The 18,754-nt window shown below is 42.1% G+C and overlaps 1 protein-coding gene across 13 annotated transcripts in view; it reads right to left on the minus strand.

The window, feature by feature from the left end:
- RBFOX1 (RNA binding fox-1 homolog 1) overlaps positions 1-18,754 on the minus strand; it is a 1,991,091-nt gene that overhangs the window by 1,481,235 nt on the left and 491,102 nt on the right. For all 13 annotated transcript variants that reach the window (XM_078074844.1, XM_078074845.1, XM_078074837.1 and 10 more), the window contains exon 3: positions 13,920-13,952. In XM_078074844.1, coding sequence (XP_077930970.1) covers positions 13,920-13,952 — 33 coding nt within the window. The remainder of the gene's footprint in view (positions 1-13,919; positions 13,953-18,754) is intronic.

Consider the following 18,754-nt stretch of genomic DNA (forward strand, 5'->3'; position numbering starts at 1 on the left):
TTATCTCATTTAATCCTCACCCGACGTTATTAGGTAGTGACAATGATTGTCCCTGTCTTGAAGATGAGAAGTTGAAATGTTAGGTTATGCAGCAAGCCACAAGAGAACTGTAAACCACATCCAAGTTAATCAGATCCCAGAGTTCAAGTGCTTAATGCAATGGCTTTTCATGTCTATGCTCATTTCTTCCCATCAGTAAGATTATGTGTTGTCCCTCAAGGGAGAAATAGGTTCCTACCTTCCAGTAGTAGTATTTAAACCACAGCATTAGCTCACTCAAAGGGAAACATTTTCATAAAATATTCAGAATGTGAAATATGAAAGAAAGGAAATACGTCCACAGGAAAGTCACTAATCAAAGTGATTTTCTCACCCAGTTCCTTTATGTGACTGGTGTGCTACTCAGGACAAGAAAGAAACAGGGTACACGGCCAAAAATACCATGCTTATCAGAGCTACCCGGCAAGCTCTTAGCTTCAAACAAACAGGCTTCAGATTCCAGAAGCAGAGGGACATGCGTGGTCAAATCCCTCACTCGCAATTAGTAGAGTCCCACACTGGGACCACGGGTGCTTGTTACCCCATCTGGGACTCTCTGTTCCTCCGAGGCAGTCTGTCTACCTGTTCAGTAAGAGGGAATGCTAACAGAAGGGTAGTCGTCAAGTAGCTTTGTTTCATACTTGGAGAGTTTGAAGAAAAGAATCATCAGGGACAGAACCTTGTTTTTGTTTTGTTTTATTGGTTTGCATTCTCTTTTAGGGTATGGGGAGATTTTTGCAATTTTAATATGCATATAGTTTTGTAAACATCTAATATCAGAGTGTTTTTAAATCAGTGTTGTATTGTTTCTGTCCCTGTCTTTTCTCTTCCCTCCAAAGAAAAGCGCATTAAAGTGAGGCTATGATTTATAACCCAAGATATCTGAGAATAGAGGGAATATGGTGCATGTTACCAAATGATACAGGACTGAAACATCCATTTCTCTCACCTGCCCTGGGGGCCTAATCATGAGACGGTAAACTGGCCACATGGGGAGGCTGTGAGCAGAAGATATTTAGGCAGGGGCTGATTCATTCAAATTAAAAATACAAACCAAACTAAAGGGGGGAAAAGCCAACAACCATTTTCTTTAAAAAAAAAAAAAAAGACATTTTAAATATTCATTTAAATGTATAGTAATAAACTATTATACATTTTAATCTGTTTTCTATTTGACAATACTTCATTTGCAGACACTTCATGGCTTTTAAAAATAGACCCAGGGACCAAATCCCCATAGCATGAGATTTTTCACGTTCTCTAATTTGCAGTAATGCATTCGTGTCAAATTCAGCCTACAAGCCACCCTTCAGAACAGTACTGGCACTTGGTGCCCCAGAGAAGGCAAGCTAAAGTTTGAGTCCAGCCACCACAAAGGACTGTGGATCAGGCATGGGTTAGCGACCCCAGATGCATCACCCCAATCCTGCCTCTGGTATGGATGGATTCTCCCCATGAGGTATGAGTTTACAGAGCTCTGCTTAGTGCCTATGGTAGAGACAGCTCCATATTCACCAAAACCCATTTCTCCACCTGTCCCCCACCCCACCCTGCCCCGTAGGTTCACAGCTAGACTACATTTGCCAGCCTCCTTTGCAGTTCAGTGGGACCATGTGACTGAGTTCTGACCAATGGAAGGTGGGCAGAAGTAATGTATGACTTTTCTAAGCATAGCCCATAAAGGTTCCCTGGCCTGTCACCTGCAATCTCTCTTGTTCTATCTTTGAGCTGAATGAAACTGACTCTGAGGTAAGTTTCTTAACTTCTCTATTCCTCAACTGCCTGATCTATGAAATGGGGCAAACATAACATTCACCTCTAGAATTGTTCTGAGGAGCATTTAATGAAGTTAAAAGCAAGACAGTGGAACTTGTTAGCTAACCTCACAGACTCTGAAATTGGAACGTCTAGATTTAAGGCTTCACCTCGTTAGTTATGTGACTTTGGGCAAGTTTTTAAACCTCTCTGCCCCTAGTTCCCATTCTGTAAAATGGGAACAACTAACACTCACCTGATAGGAATGTGGTGGGGAATAATTGAAGTTAAATGTATAAAATGCTTAGAATAAAATAAGCCTAGCATCTAGGGAGTGCTATGTAAGTCTAAGCTGCTACAACTGCTATTATAGTAATTGTTGTTATTTTAGTATATAAAGTGTGCTAAGAAGACTGCCTGGTGCATAGTAGTATTCATAAATGTTAACCATCGTTATTACTTTCTGTAAAATATGTGTAACAATACCAGAATTAAGTAAAATAATAGGCATGAAGTCTTACCATAGTGCCTAGTATCGAAAAAAATATGAGCCTTTAATAAACTCCAGTCCTATTAAATGCCACATGTGCTCTGGAGGGAAAGAAGGATCTGAGGGTCAAGACCAGGCACTGGGCATGGATGACAATGACAAAGGTGGGAGAGAATAAGTGGATGGATGTACCACAAACTTTACCGTTTCCATAATATGGCTTTGGGCCATCCTACTCTAGAGCCAAGGATGAACAAGGTTCTTAAGCTTCTAAGACCTCTAAGGGGGTCCCCTAGATGGACCCCAGTGGGTCTATGAACTTGGATCGGAAAAATAAAACTAAATTTCCACCAGCATCCCACTGTAATCTAGCATTCCCTTTAATTTTGAATGCAAGCAACAAATCACAGTAGTAATACCAGTACCTGTGACTTTGTCGCCAAGAGAAATAACAGATTTTTTTAGTCACTTTACATTATAATAGTCACAGATATCTCAAAACATCATAATGCTTATTGCTATTTCCAAATTATAGTAATTACTAGGCTTGCTTGCTATTTAATGTGTTATAAAGTAAACAATTTTACTAGATCCCATTATTTTAGTAAATGCATTTCAAAATAAATGCTTTCCTTTGTGATCTTAAGTATTTTATATTAAGTATTTTAAGACTTTAATCTGCAGAGAGGCCCACGGTTCTCCCCAAATGCCAAAACAGAACAGGTCTCTGGTCTAGGGTCTTGAAGACCCTCAGTCCTATAAACACAGAGGCAAGTTCAGGACTCCAGAGACCTGTTTACCCAGGTGTCTTCTGGCAAGTGTCCTCCTGGGCCCTCTGTCACTGTGTCTATAAAAAGGAGCTAATCACATTCTTTGCAAATGCTCCATAGGATTATTATAAGTGTCAAATGTGATAAGGAATGTGAATCTACAGGCTGAAAGTAATAGGTTCTGCACAAACTTGGGCCAGCAATCATTTCATGCCTTAGGAACTTAACAGACCCTCATCCTGATTCCTCACAGGTGTCCTGAGTGCTGCTCCCAGTTCCTCCTCCTAGAATGCTACACAGGGACAGTTGCCAAAAACTTTGGGGGCCAGAGACCATTGGAGGCTCTGCCGTCAGATTGTGAGTTGAATCCCGGCCGGACCCTTACTGACTATGTGACTGTAAATGTGTAAGTTTCACCCCTCTGAGCCTCCCCTTCTTCTTCATGATGGAAAGAAGGACAGGGAATTGAGAGAAACTGCCAAACACAAAACAGGTGCCTGGCAGGTAGCCACAGTGTAGGGCCTGATGAAGCACAATGGTTGGGATGACAATAGAGATGATTATCATCATCATTATCACATTGTGGCAGGTATTTAATTCTCACAGAATATGTACTTTCTCCTCACATTTCCCAGGCCCCTTGCAGTGGGTGCCATGGAATGAGTTTTAGCTGGTAGACAGTGGGTGGAAGTGATGTATATAATTTCTGTGCTGAGACAACGAAAAACACAAGAGAGACTGTGTTCTCTTTTGCTCCCTGCCATATTGATGGCCAAGGTGTGTGTTGACACGAAGCAGCCATAGGTAGAAGCAGCTTGTACTGTTTGATCACTCCATGGAGAGTCACCCAACGATCACTGCATGTGCAGCATGGGTGAAAGAGAAACCTCTGTTGGGTAAGTCATTGAAACTTACCCACTTCACTTGTTACTTCAGCCTAGCCTAACCTCTCCTGACTGATATTTAACTAAGAAAACCACAGAGCAATGGACAACATCCCCTAATCATGGCGATGGCTAGATCTGCCATGAGACACACCTAGAATCCACCTTCTTCTAAGACTGGAGTATGCAATCCATTTGCAAGATCTGAGCAGAATCTAGTCTGAAGACTGAATGCAATCCAAGGAAAGATGCTCAGCAGCCACTCTTTCCAGCTTCAATGTACTATCAGAAAACCCTGCTGATCCAGCACAGCATCTGCTTACTGGAACTCAAGAAAACTTCTTGAGATACTGTGTTTGCAGTCAGCAACCACATTAGTTGAAAACACTAACGTTCTATTTCTAGACAATATTCTCTCTCCTTCTCTCCAAAGGTAAGAGTAGCTCTGAGCATTGCAAAGGGCTCTCAATACCTACATGATTGCCAGCCTATAAGGAGGAGGGGGCCATAGGACCAGACTTCCCACCTATGCTGCTGCTGAGGACAGTAATAGAGCAAAGTATAAAACATAATTAACACATTTCAAATCAACATGTAAAACATGTCAGCTGTTTGAGTATTAATTAATATTTTTGCAAACTAATTACATTAGAATGACAAGGCCAGAAAGACACTAAAAGAGTTTACTAATTTTGTTCCACTCCTCTTATTTAAATGGCTGCATGGATTACCACTTTATTCAATTTTTATTTTTTTTTAATTTACCAGAAACGATCTAAACACCACACTATTTCACAGCTATCATCATTTATTCATAGCTCAATAAAGGAAACCGGAATAGCAATAACTCTTTCCTCCCCCCCTCCCCAATTGTCATTCTGGTGAGATAAGTGGGATATCAGCCCCAAGTCAAGCTACATTAGTGCTGAGAATCAGGCACAGTCACGAAGTTTCTCCAAAGTGTGTGAGCATCATTTGTCATGAGATGTTTGTGCTGAGCAATGCAGACTTTAACCTAAGGGGGTTTTCAAGCCTGCTTCCCCCATCTTAGCTGGGCTGCTGGTTCAGAAGGCAAATTGCTTAGAAGCAAATACTAATTCTGCCTACTAGCCAAATGGCCTTGGATGGATCCCATCAACTCTTCTGAGCCTTGGTTTTCTCACCCAGTAAATGAAGGTTATATTAATACTCACCTGCCCAAGTTTCTTGGAAGGAACAAACAAGGCAATCCATGTAAAATGCTTAGCACTATGCCCAACATACTGTGGGCACTCAACACATGTTGGTTACTCTCATGACCACCACCACCATCATCACCATCATGAGGAGTCACTTTCAACACCCCATTATTACATGCCAATCCACATGTCCAACTGATTTTCCAATTCTCTCCTCTCTCATCCCTGATTCACATACATAGTCAACCCAAAGCAGTCTCTTTGCTGCTTGTCAGATTTGTTCCCAATTATTGAAATATGCCATGGAGTGTGGTATCCAGGTATATGGTTTTCAAGACCTCTTACTGATCTTAGAGCTAGGGCACACGGGTGAGTGGAAAAGGAAGCCTCACATCCTCTGGAAGTCTCTCGAGATTCCCAGGAGACTTGATCATCCCCTCTAGGTGTTCACTCTCTCCCTTGAGCCCTGCTCTACTTTAGAACTTTGCTAAAAACATCTCTTCACCCATCCATATATTTTACTAGATTATAGGCTCCTTGAGAGCAGGAATATGCCTGATTCATTCTAAGTGACAGGGTCTAAAGGAATAGCTACAAAATAGTAGATGCTCTTTAAGCTTGTTGAATCAGCGCATAGATCCCAAAGAGCTCCATTTACTAATGCATACGTAGTCTGCTCAGTTCCAGACACGAGCCCCACCTGGATACAACCACAGCCCTTCCTCCTTGCCCCTTGCTAGAAGGATTATTTCCCTGATTTACTCAGGGGAGAATCCCACAGTTGCCTACGTGGACCTCCTCCTTCTCCACTGACCCTTCATTAACTTTTGCCCTTGGCCTTGGTTTCAATCAAGTTCAACCAGTTGAACTCCCCACCCCCTGGAGTGCTTCTGAACATCCCAATGCTGCCCTTCAGCTGCCATTTCCAAGCTTTCTCCCTATTCCCCCGCAGAAGCCCTCCCACCGTGTGTGAGTCCATTTCTCCTTCACCATTGATAAAACATGCTGAGCCCTTGGAATTATGCAACATTACAGACTATGACAGGCTGGAGCCTCCACTGTTCACTCCAATTTGGTGGATCGCATCTGAGAGGGAGAGTGAAATGTGAGCCCAGAGCACATCTTTTGATCTTAAACAGTCAGAAGGCTGGAATGTATAATGCTATGGAAATAAATGGTGTCAAAACTGTAGGAAATAATTCATGGTGTGGGAATGGGTTTTATGATCACAGAGCACTCACAAAATCTTAAAACAGAGTCAACTAGATTGGTTGAGCTGCGGCTGGGGAAGCTTAGAGGAAGAGAAAATTCAGAAGAGGAGAGACTAGATTTTTCTCTCAAGGGGTGAAAGGCCCAGGCCTAGCCCCTGAGAGATGGAGGTGCCTCCTGGCTTCCCTTCCTCATCACCTCAGCTGGCTTTGGAGTCTAACAGTCATGGATGTGATTCCTGATTCCCCTCCTGCTACCTCTGTTACTCATTTAATTAACCACCTTGAGCCTCAGTTTGCTCATCTGTAAAATAGGAAAAATAATCGTACTTACTTCATAGGGCTCTTATAGGGGTTAAGTTAATAAGAGAAGGTACATAAAATGACTTGTAGAATGCCTGGCATACAGTCAGATGCTAACTAAAAGGTAGCTTTTTTTTTTTTTTCCTTTGGTTACTTTTCTCATTACCCCCATTGCAAAGTATAAATGCTGAGATCCTTCTAACTCATGCTCAAAAACTCACAGAAACCCATTTTCTTCTCTGATAAAAGCAATGAAAAGAGAATTTTTTTAATTGCTCACCTTTTTCAGGGACCGTTAGTTAATGTCCATGGAGTAAGTAAGGTGTTTTTGGAAGGCTTTGGGACTGATGCTTCCAGTTGGTTTAGAGGATGCAGACTGGTTCTAGCTGCTTCTCTGCTATTTCCTATTGTGGCTTAGAATGAATTCCCAACAATACTAATAAAAACAACTATAATGACTGACATATATTATGAGCTATTTATGCACTAAATAATATGCTAATTGCCTTCCATGCCTTATATCATGCCTTTTCACCTTCACGAAAAAGCTATAAGGTTCATTTTTTAATTATCTTCATTCTATGGAGGAGACAAATGAGACACACAAAGGTTAAGTAATTTTGCTGAGTTTCGCCGCTAGCAGGGACGAGAGATAAGAAATAACGGAGCTGGGGTTTGAACTCCACAACCCATCCTCACAGTGGTAATGTTCACAGTGGAAGGAGCCCCAGAGTTGTAGTCAGACAGACTGATTCAAACACTGGCCGTGCTATTTAATTCTCGGATAAGTTTGGTGAGCCTCCACCACCACTCAGGGTGTCAGTGTCCTTCTCTGTAGAACGTGGACAGTGACACACATTTTAAAGATTGTCATCAAGATAGCACAGTGTGTGGCACCCGGTACACACATGGTGAATGAAGCCACAGTGTTCAGTACTGCTGCTGGCGGGCTCCTGCTCATCTTACTGCTCTGGCGCTTACACATGTTGGTTTGCTAGACGCATCTCCTTGAGCAATCAGCCTCTCACCAGTGCATTCCCTCCTTCTGCTTATTTTCCTCTTTAACCCCCAATGCTACCTCCGCTCCCCTATTCTCAGCACGTAAATTTCCCTCTGCTATTCACTAAGAAAATGAAAGCTGCCAGGCATAACCTCTTTCAATTTCTCTTCCTTCTCCTTCAAATTTATCCACACTTACTCTCCATCCTTGGTTTCTCAATGTCACGGAGGAAAAATGCCCTTTCTCAGTCCAATTAATGCCATTGTTCTCTGGTACAGGTGCTGAGCCCTGGTGACACAATGGTGAGCCAAGCACATACCCTCAGGGATACTCTGGTCACCTTCAGTGAGTAAACCCCACCTGTGCTCTGATTCTATCCTCGTACCCTCTGAGGCCTGTCCTCCAGGCCTACAACATACCCAAGCCTCTGTCATCTTCAAAATTCCTTCAAGTCAGAGACCATCATTCGCTGGGCTCAACCATTTGGCCCTTGACAGACTGGTCTATACTGTGCTTATGGGTCTTCTCTTTCCATTTACTCCATAAGCCATCAAATCTAACTTCTGCTTCCACCACCTACATTGGGAAGGCTGCTGTTGAGAACATTAATGATTGTATACTTGCCAAGTCCAGTGCCATCAAACCAGTGCTCATTCTCCTTGACCCCAGTGAATCATTCACTACCCTCGCCTCTTTCTTTTAACCTCTTCCTCTTTGCCTTGCATGAGGATACTTAGCCTTGGTTTCTCTATGTTCACTACAATCACTTCCACTCTCCTTTACTGCTCCCATACCCCCTTTTAATGCTTATTCCTTGAACATGTAAACTCTTTCCTATCTGTACTTTTGCTCATGTTCTCTCTCTCTTTTTTTTTTTTTCTGGATGATGACCTAACTTACTTTTCAAGGCTCCAGTCTTTGTATTACTCCCTTGGGAAGCCTCCATAGGTATGCCACTCCTATCTAGGCTCACTTATATTTGAACTCAAATTCAAAACTTCCCAAATATGGACTACAGCTTATGGAGAGAGCTTCACTCTTATGAATACCCCGGCGCTCATAAAACAATGGATACCATAGCATTTATGATATAACCCCCCAAACCCACACTGGACCATATGTTCTCTGCAGATCTGATTTCACATCAAAGTTCTATATGTTTCCCAGGACCTAGAGCTGTGCCTAGGATATAACAGCTGTCACTTAAATTGTCATCAAATTAAAAACATATCAGCCATATCTCTGAGAATTCTGGGCTCTTGGATTAAGGCCAGGCACTTTTTAAACTATTCTTTTAAGCTGGTTTCAAGGACAGGGAAGACTATCAAAGTGTGATTGGGCAAAATGAGACAAGGCCAAGAGTTTGAAAGTGTTGCTAATCTTCAAGTGGATCTTGTTCTTGGTAGCGAAAAGGGGAACATTAACTCCAATGTGAATTAAGCCATGTAAATAAATTCCAGCCTGGCTAGGATCTGGGTCAGCCATGGTGCAAAATCTTCACAGCAAGTTTTCAAAGCTACAGGTCTCAAAATAAATTTCTAATGAGCCTATGTACATACTGCCATGCTTTACACAATACATAAAAGACAGGGGATGTATGAGGAAACAAAATAATAATTGCTGAACATCTATTTTGTGCCAGGTACTATCTTAGGCATTGTATATATATTATTAAATTCTAAAGTTCAAACCAACATTTGGGGTGGTTTCATTATCCCCAGTTTACTGATGAGAGACTTATTTAGCAGGTAAGTGACTTGCCCCACAGGCATATCATTTTATCACTGTGGACTCATGATTCATATGCCATCTATTAGGCTCCAAAGCTCATGTTCTTTCCACTGTAACCCTCCTCATGCAATAGCTCAACTTTTCCTTATAAAATATTGTGGCTTCTCCGGTGACCTGAAATGGCCAGGACTGGTCTTTTGCCCCCAGCCAAAGAAACTCAGTCCCTTTCCAAAATCACTGGTTTCTCTCCGTATGGGTCAGAGTGCTTAGAGGGCTCTGAAGACCTGAGACTCAGGGTTGAGGCAGGGAAAATAAATGATTCATTGGCCCAGAATAAAGTTTCCTTCTGGAAGGAAAAAGGGATTAGTGGGAGGGAGATTCTACCTACATTTCCTGAAGGCCCCTGGGCTTTACCACCTGCACTGTTTGCCATTGCAATTATTTGGGATGGCAAAACTATAATATCAATCAATCTCAGTCTGATTCCTTTGCCATGAAATAGGAGCAGGCCAATTTATCAAAATTCAGGCCCTCCACTGGGTTTATATTGCCATTAAACTATCAACAGGAAATCATTAAGGTGAGGCAAGAAACCAACTGCTAACTGAAAAGAAATGATTTTTTTCAAACATCCTCGCCTGTAACCTCCTTTGTTTGGCTGTCAGCATAACCACCTGTGGGGCTGGGTCTCAGATCTTTGTGTTAATGTGCAGTTGGTGGTGGAGAGAACTCAGATGTAGGCATTTGCAATCCAATGGCTATGCCTAGGTTACTTGGTTCTCTCTCAGCAGGGCAAGCTGCGTGACGATAAATTGGGGGGGAAATGTGTATGCATTTGTGCGATAAAACAAGCTTAATGATTCTGAAGGGGAAGGAGTCCACGAGACATACAGTAGCAACTTAGGAACAAAATGGAACCATGCAGGGCCAATTAATGTGCAAATATGTGTGTGCTGAACTTGCATTCCATTCATCATGTGGACATGGAAATTGGGCCATTTATCTGTTATATTATGTATGTGACATCTTAGTTTGGTTCTTACAGGCTGCTCAGAGACAAAGGGCCATGTGCTTTGCAGCTAGCAGAGGGAATTTAAGATAAATTCTTCAGCTGTCATAAACATTGCTGGGCAGAATTTGGTCACAAGATAAAGCTCTTTTCTCTGCAGGGTTTTAACATTTCTCAATAGTCCATGTGCCATCTTATTAAAACTGTGTGTGGTGCGGGGAGGGGTGGCATATGCCATGAAAAATTATTGGCACAAACAGCTTGCTGTCATGTTTTCAAAGTCCAGATTTAGCAAACGTTATTCACATATTCACTGTCAATCTGTAGAGAGAAAGGGAACTGGCAAAGCCATTCATTCTCACTGATTCTGTGGGTTTGTAATTCTTCTTGTCCTGCCTGTAACCAATGACTCCTCCACAGGTGGGGTTTGTTCTTCTGAAATTACAACCGTTTTGTCTGTACTTAGGAAAAAAGAAAGCCATTTGAGAAGGAAAAGGACCTCACAGAAGCACTTTCCCAGAGCCACTATTATTTACCTAACAGAACATGCCATGAATATGGATCATGCATTAAATAACGGTGATCGCTTGCTTTGATGAATTGCCATTAGAAATTCAATTAATAAAAGGTTACCTCCCTGCAGTAGTGCAAAAAATATGATCTGGCTGCAGCAATTACAATTTAGCCTCAGAAACAATGGTTAGGAGAAGGAAAAAGTTTTTGTTGTTGTTTTTTTAAACCTGTTCCATCTGGGAAATAGGAGTCCAGAGTAAAAATGAAGGAAGGAAGGAATGGATGAGTGAGTGAATTTAGGCTATTTTTAATCTACAGTTTTGTCTATTTGCTGAGCATTCCTATACTTTCATCCCACTTCCCCCACCTGATCATCCTTTTTTTTCCATTATCTTGTTTTATATTTTTAATGTTTGCATTTTCTTTTTCTTCCCCCCTCCTCCTCCCTGTCCTCCTGTTGATATACAAATTGTGTACTATGAAGTACATATGTCTTCAGTATGGTGCTCCATAAATGTTACATGTGCTGGTTACCTGTGTGCTCATATCCAGGTGACGATGTTGAGTATTTCCATCTCCAGTAAGTTCTCTTGTGCCCCCGACCCAGTCAGCACCTCCCAGAGGTAATCACTACTGTTTCTTTTTAATCACCAGAGATGAGTGCTGGTTTTGAATGCATGCTAATAAAATCAGAGTGCATTCTTCTATTCTGACTTTTTTTCACTCAACATTATGTTTCTGAGATTCATACAGGCCATTTCATGTATCTATACGTGATTCTTTTTGGTTGCTATCTTGTATTCATTGCATAGATATACCACAGTTTATTTATCTGTAATCCCATTTGTGGACATTTGGTTTGGCTATGATAAAGTTTCTATGAAAAATCCTGTGTACATTTTTTTGGTGTGCATAAGCACTCAATTCTCTTGGGCACACAAGGAGTGGAATTACTAGATCATTAAACATTTCACCAATATTTACAGTATTCCAATTCTCTAAAACTCCATTTTTAAATCTGAAAATGGCAGTAACAATATCCTCCCATATGTGATTTCTGTGCAACTGAAAAGGGGCAACATATGTAAAGGTGTTTTTATTGTTGTTTGTTTTAAATTGCCAAATGTGACACAAATGTGAGACTATCTAGGGGAAAAGCAGAAAGATGGAAGATCGCAGGAAACAGGCAACTGTCCGTGGTGCTGACCTCAGAGGCCTGAGATACATTCAGGTATGATTTAGAAAGCAGGACCGGCTCTTAAGGATTGGCAGTGTTAACATTTACTGAACACCCCTATGCATCAAGTTTTTATGTGGTGTTGTGGACTTTTATGTGTGTGTCCTCCCAAAATTCATAGGTTAAAATCCTAACCTCCAATGTAATGGTATTAGGAGGCGGGGCCTTTGTGAGTGATTAGATCATGAGGGTGAAGCCCTTATGAATGGGATTTGTGCCCTTATAAGGAAAGACTGAAGAGCCTGCTTCCTCTCTCTGCTCTCTTACCACACAAAGATACAAGAAGAAGATGACCATCTTGCAAACTAGGATTAGAATCCTCAAGAGACATCATATCTGCCAGAGTCTTGACCTTGGACTTCCCAACCTTCCTCACTGTGAGAAATAAGTTTCTGTTGTTTAAACCACCCAGTCTACATGATCTTGTTACAGCAGCCTGAACGAAGACACATGGCATGGCAGTTGAGAGCCAACAATACTTTGTACCCCACCTTGAATCCTGGCTCTATCATTCACTAGTTGAATGGCTCTGGGAAAGTTATTGAGTCTTTCTGAGGCTCAGTTTATTCTTCTGAAAATGAGGATTATAATAGTGTGTACATCACAACATTTCTGTAAGGATTCTATAAGATTATACATGTAAATCCTTACATAGTAAATGGTATATTCATGCTGAATACACGAAAACTGTTATTCTAGTTACAGCAGACTAGAAAAGTACACTGTCACTGCCATTTTAATGTTCCCAACAACCTCATGTGATGTGTATTGTCATTCTCATCCTGAAAATGAGGACACTAAGTTTGGGGAGATAAATGACTGGCTCAAGTCACTGGTCACAAGATCATAGGAAGCAGGTGATACTCGTGGCCTCTTACCTCTACCCCATCCTTCTGCTACCCACTCCATTCCCCTTCCCTTAGACCTGCTTCCCAAATACCTGCCTCACTAGGCATCCAAAGTCACATTTACACCATTAATGCATCACAGTTCCTGAAAAACTTGCAAACCAAGCTATCATATCCAAGGATATAGACATTCAACTGGAGTTTCCACCCTTTGACAATGGTGTCCCCTTGTATTTTGTAGATCCCTGCCAGAATCTGCCTCCACACCCACGTGCTAGATCCAAAGGAGGTGTAATTATCCTCACTGGGCACATGAGGAGAGTGAGTCTCAGCAGTTACAGTGATGCACAATGCCACACAGAACCCAGTCTCTTGAGGCCAGGGTCCAGGCCCATAGTAACTTGGGATTGGGAGCGCAACTGCCCCATGGCACTGGATGTATTTTGGAGATATTCATTAAAGAACATTACATACAATTCCCAAGGATGGTCACCTTGCTAATGACCTCTGACCAGTGTCTTTCTTATCCTTTACCAGCCTCAGCCACAGTTCCCTTCATGCCCCAGAGGACAAGGAGGGCAAGGAAGAGGAGGGAGGAGATGGAAAAAGGGCATAGAGATGGATGGAGGTCTCACTGCCAAAGCAAGGGCTTATCTTAGTGAAGTTGGAATCATAATGTGTATATACAGACAGACTCTCAAGTCACCAAGACAGAAGCAAACAGGACATCTGGCTTTGAAACCACCAACCATCTTTACCAGACTACCCAGTATACACCTACCTGGTCAGCCCCAAACAGCACCAGAGAAACCAGCCAACTGACAATGCCCTATCCAAACCACCAGGAGACTGCACAGAGCAGATCACAGCTGGGATACCCATTTCACTGCATCACCTTAGAAGGAAACCATGTCAAAATGTCCACCAAAAAGACAGAAAAACCACATTTCCTACCTCAGCTTTGCTGGCAGCCAGGCTTGTCAAAACCTGAAAGTTAAAGAAAAAAAAAGACATTAGTATTGATTCAACAAGAAGGTAATTGGATTAATTGTCTTTTTAAAGGAACTGGCATCAATAATTTGTTATGACCCAAGGGGACAATGAGTGCAACACGCACACACACAGATGTGTACACACACACACACACACACACACACAGAGGTACTTTTTCTTCTACCAAGTACAGCAACAAGATTTGTTTTTTCCAGTCCTGTGTATAAGGTGAAGAAGATAATTAATATTTTCAACACATTATAACCATCTTGCCAGGAAAAAAAAAGGGGGAGGGCTGTGTGCAATGCCCGTGCATTGATAATGATTAAATGAACACTGAAAAAGCAAAGGCATTGAAGACATTTTTGAGGGTTTTTTCTTCCCTTAAAGTTTCAAGTCAGTGTTAGGGGAAGGTAAAACTGCAAACTATAGCAACCGTAGCTTTCTGTTTTCAAAATGCCTCAAAATATTGTGAAATAAAACATTGTGCCAGGCATTGTGCCAACTTTACACTTACTGTCTCATTTACTCCCCAGAACAACTTTTATTATTCCCATTTCATAGAGGAGAACATGGGGTTTAGAAAAGTTAATTCTTCCAAGCCCAGAACATTATTAAGGAGGGAAATTAAATTAAAACCCAAGATAACATCATATAGACTTTACGGCTCCTACCCACAGCCCATTTTCTCTCTCTGGGCTCAAACCTAGTTTGCAGCGACATGGCTAAACACACCAAGAAGGAATCGTCGGTAAATACAGGACCCATTATGGAGCCTCCCTCGGGAAAATGTTGAAGAAGATTGAAATAAGCCAGCATGCCAAGTTATACTTGTTCTTTCTGTGGCAAAACGAAGACAAAAAGACGAGCTGTGGGGATCTGGCACTGTGGTTCCTACATGAAAACTGTAGCTGGTGGTACCGGGACCTACGACACCACTTCTGCCGTCACAATAAAGTCCACCATCAGAGGACTGAAGCAGTTGAAAGACCAGCAGAAGCTCCACCATTTGAAATATTGCTAGCCTATAATAAATGGGTTAATTTATGCAAGCAAAAAAAAAAAAAGGATTTGATTTAGACACCACTCACCATTGTTCATATAGGCTCAGAATATGCATAGGGGCAGATAAGATTTTTTTTCTGATAACTTTTTGTCTTGCAACTTTCTGTCTTATATCCAAGGTTGACTTGGTCAAACTAAGTCATATTTTCCTACCAGACTGCTATGGTCTGAACTGTATCACCTTAAAATTCATGAAGCTCTAACCCCCATGTGATGATATTTGGGGATGGGGCCTTTGGGAGGTAATTCAGTTTAGATGAGGTAATGAAGGTGGGCTACACATGATGGGGTTAGTGCCTTTATCAGAAGAGATATCACACAGCTAGTTTCCCTTTGCTTCCTCTCTCCACCTGTATGCACCAAGGAAAGGCTAAATGAGGACAGAACACAAAGGAGGCCATCTATAACCCAAGGAGACAAGCTTCACCAGACACCAACTCTGCTGGCACCTTGACCTTGGACTTCTGGTCTCCAGAACTGTGACAAAGTTCTGTTTTTTAATCTACCCAGGGTATGGTATTTTGTTACAGCAGCCCACACTGACTATGATACGGATCAATACCAGCTCACAGTTGTGACGCCAACAAAGTGCTTAGGAAGCCATGTCTTCCTGAATTAGCTGACCAGGCCCTGTAGCTCACACTGGCCCAGCTCCCAGAAGCACCTCTCCCACACTCACCTCAAGGTATCAGACCAGCCCTCACCTAAGCAATAGCCCCAGAAGTAGCTCAGACAGAGCTTGCTGCCCACTGGCAGCTTCACGCATCATTAGCCTCCTAAACAGGAGGCCAACCTTCAAACTGACCTCAGCCAAGATAGTCCATTAGCCATGGCCTGAGGCTTGCCAAACCATGAAACCAGGGGCCAGGCCTGGAGAAAGGCTCCAAGGTATGATGAATATCATACCTCCCTGATCTTGCTCTCTGCTCTGGAGCCCTATTAGAGCCGGGGCTGGGAGAACATCTGATTCCCAAGCAATTCGCCACAGATGCCCTGGTTACACAATCTCACACGTGTGTGTGTGTGCAAGTACACACACATCTCCCTGTTGAAAACCAATGGGAAAATTGAAGGGTAGCATGCTATTCAGCAGCTACAGGTCTTAAGCAGTATGCCCATCCTAGCTTCACAGAGCACAAGGGCAACACGGTTCTCAGCTGACTTGGATTTTCTCCACTTCATAATTTTAGTGTGCGTCTCTTAACCCTGTGTCTTTCTCCTAACTTCTAACTTTTGTGTCTCCTCACTAACTTTGTGTAAATCCAATTCTTACTTCGACCTTAGATAAATCTACACACAGGGAGAGGCATGGATACAGCCATTCAGTGCAGCATTGTTTGTGATAATACATTTCTAAAAAATTTTAAACATCCTCAAATAAAAGAACGGCTGAAATACTGAGTTTGAACACACAAACGCCCACAGGGGCCAGGGAAGTAATGAAAATGTATAAAGTGGGGCGCCTGGGTGGCTCAGTTGGTTAAGCGACTGCCTTCAGCTCAGGTCATGATCCTGGAGTCCCGGGATCGAGTCCCGCATCGGGCTCCCTGCTCAGCGAGGAGTCTGCTTCTCCCTCTGACCCTCCCCCCTCTCATGCTCTATCTCATTCTCTCTCTCAAATAAATAAATAAAATCTTAAAAAAAAAAAGAAGAAGAAAATGTATAAAGTGGGCAGCCTGTAAGATAATAGGGAATGGAGGGGCCTGTGTGGAAATTAGAGATTGCCTACTCTACCTAAAGCTATTGCATTTAATTTAGAACAGCAAGATATGGTTCTGGCCAAACAAAATACATATGTAGTCTGGATGTGGCTGTTGGACTCCAAATTTATGATCTTCTAAGCCAAACCAATTATGATACATCCATTTTATGAAATACTATGCACACTTAGAATATTATATTTTTCATAGTGTTCTGACATGAAAAGACTGGTACAGCACATATGATAAATGAATAGGACACATAAAATTGTACCAATCTCTAAAAAAAAAAAAAAAAAAACCCTAAGGTCTATATGCATTATACATTCCTCCTTCCCTCCCTGCACACACATAGATATATGTCTGAAAAATGTCCAGGAGGATACTCATCAAGCTAACAAAAGGTCTACCTCTAAGGAGGAAACTGGAACTTGAGTGAGAATTGATGGGTTGAAGAAAGTTCAAACTTTCTCTGAATTGTTTGAAATTTTTTCATTGAGAATGTATCCACGTATTATTTGTCAAGCTAACCATAAATTTAAAATAGGATAAAAATAAAGTTTTATAGTGCTTCAATATTAATAAGAGACTTCAGAGAAGTGCTGGGTTTCTTTTTCTCATTGAAGAGTGAACTAAGCACAGCTCTCACCCATTCATATGACAGAGTAGAAGCTGGGTCATATGCTCATGATAGGGAGTGGTGGGGCTTGTGGCCAAATGGAGATAAATCATACTTGGATTTATAATTCCACATACTAGATAAATATAGGAAAAGCAAATGGTGAAAGTTACTAGAACCCTTTATATACTGCATTGGGGGTTGATTTTATAGTTCTAATTCTGTTAGATTCAGTTCTAATACACATAGCTCAGGGCTTATTCAGGAATGTGGCACCCACAGACCTCAGGGGCCCATCTATGATCCGCTGAGGTATGTCGGGCACCTAGAACAGATTGCAGAGGCCAGCTGCATGAATGAGGTTTCTGTAGGGGCTGCAGGTGCCAGGCTAAGGCATTGGGCTTTTATCTTGTCAGCAGCAGCCATCAGAGGGTTTCCAGCAGGGGCTGATAATGATTAGAGCCATCTTTGAGGTAAGCCATTCTGTGCACCAGCATAGGGCACAGAAGGGATGCCGGAAACTCCCCGCAGGACACTCCTTAAAGCTTTGTTCCAGCCATTTCCCATCCCTTTAATCATTTCCTTCCTCTTCTTCCATTTCTCTACATGTGTTTGAAATTGCAAAGGCCGACATTAAGGGTTTCCTCCTCGCTTGTGCTAGAAACTTGATGTGCATGCATGATTACCTTGAGATCCTCACCACGACTCTAGGAGCTGGCTCTCCTGCCACATTTGCAGCTAGGAAAGCTGAGGTTGGAATGCTAAGTTCCTTTCCACACCATAAAGTGTCAGAGGCAGGGTTTGAACACAGATCAGACATCAAAACTGCCTTCAAAACCCATGAAGGGATTATGCCTACACAATGGAGATATGGATTCCCTCCTGGGATTTCCCACAGATTAACAGATACCAGGACTGAGTTAACTGATAGAAGGAAGATCACTCCTCAGGCACACCCACTTAGTCTCCTAAGCACCTGAATCTGAGATGCCCAAATACCATCTGGGGCTCTGTTGCTCCAAACTATTCAATCTTCAGTGCTGAACATTTTGGGGTACCACTCTATTAATTTTGCAGGGGTAGTAGTAGACAGGCCTTTTTTGGTAGTATGGGATAGAAACAATTCAAAATAGTCTAAAGACACAAAAGAATTTATTAGCTCATTTGACTGGTAGAGCTCACTTTAAATGGATCTAGATAAGGATTAAAGAGGCTAAATTACTTCTCTGTTAGAGCAGTGAACTGAACCCAGGTCTCTATGATTCTAGATACCTTCATGGGGCACAAGTGGATTTTGGGAAGCCTGTGGGTGCAGCCCTCCTGTATTTGCCAGGGACATTGAAGCTGCAGCAACCAAATGTGTAATGGCTTGACACAACGTAACAGTCCTAGGTGGAAGAACACATTAGAGG

This window comes from Halichoerus grypus, chromosome 6 (assembly GCF_964656455.1).
Source record: "Halichoerus grypus chromosome 6, mHalGry1.hap1.1, whole genome shotgun sequence".
NCBI classification, from domain to species: Eukaryota; Metazoa; Chordata; class Mammalia; order Carnivora; family Phocidae; genus Halichoerus; species Halichoerus grypus.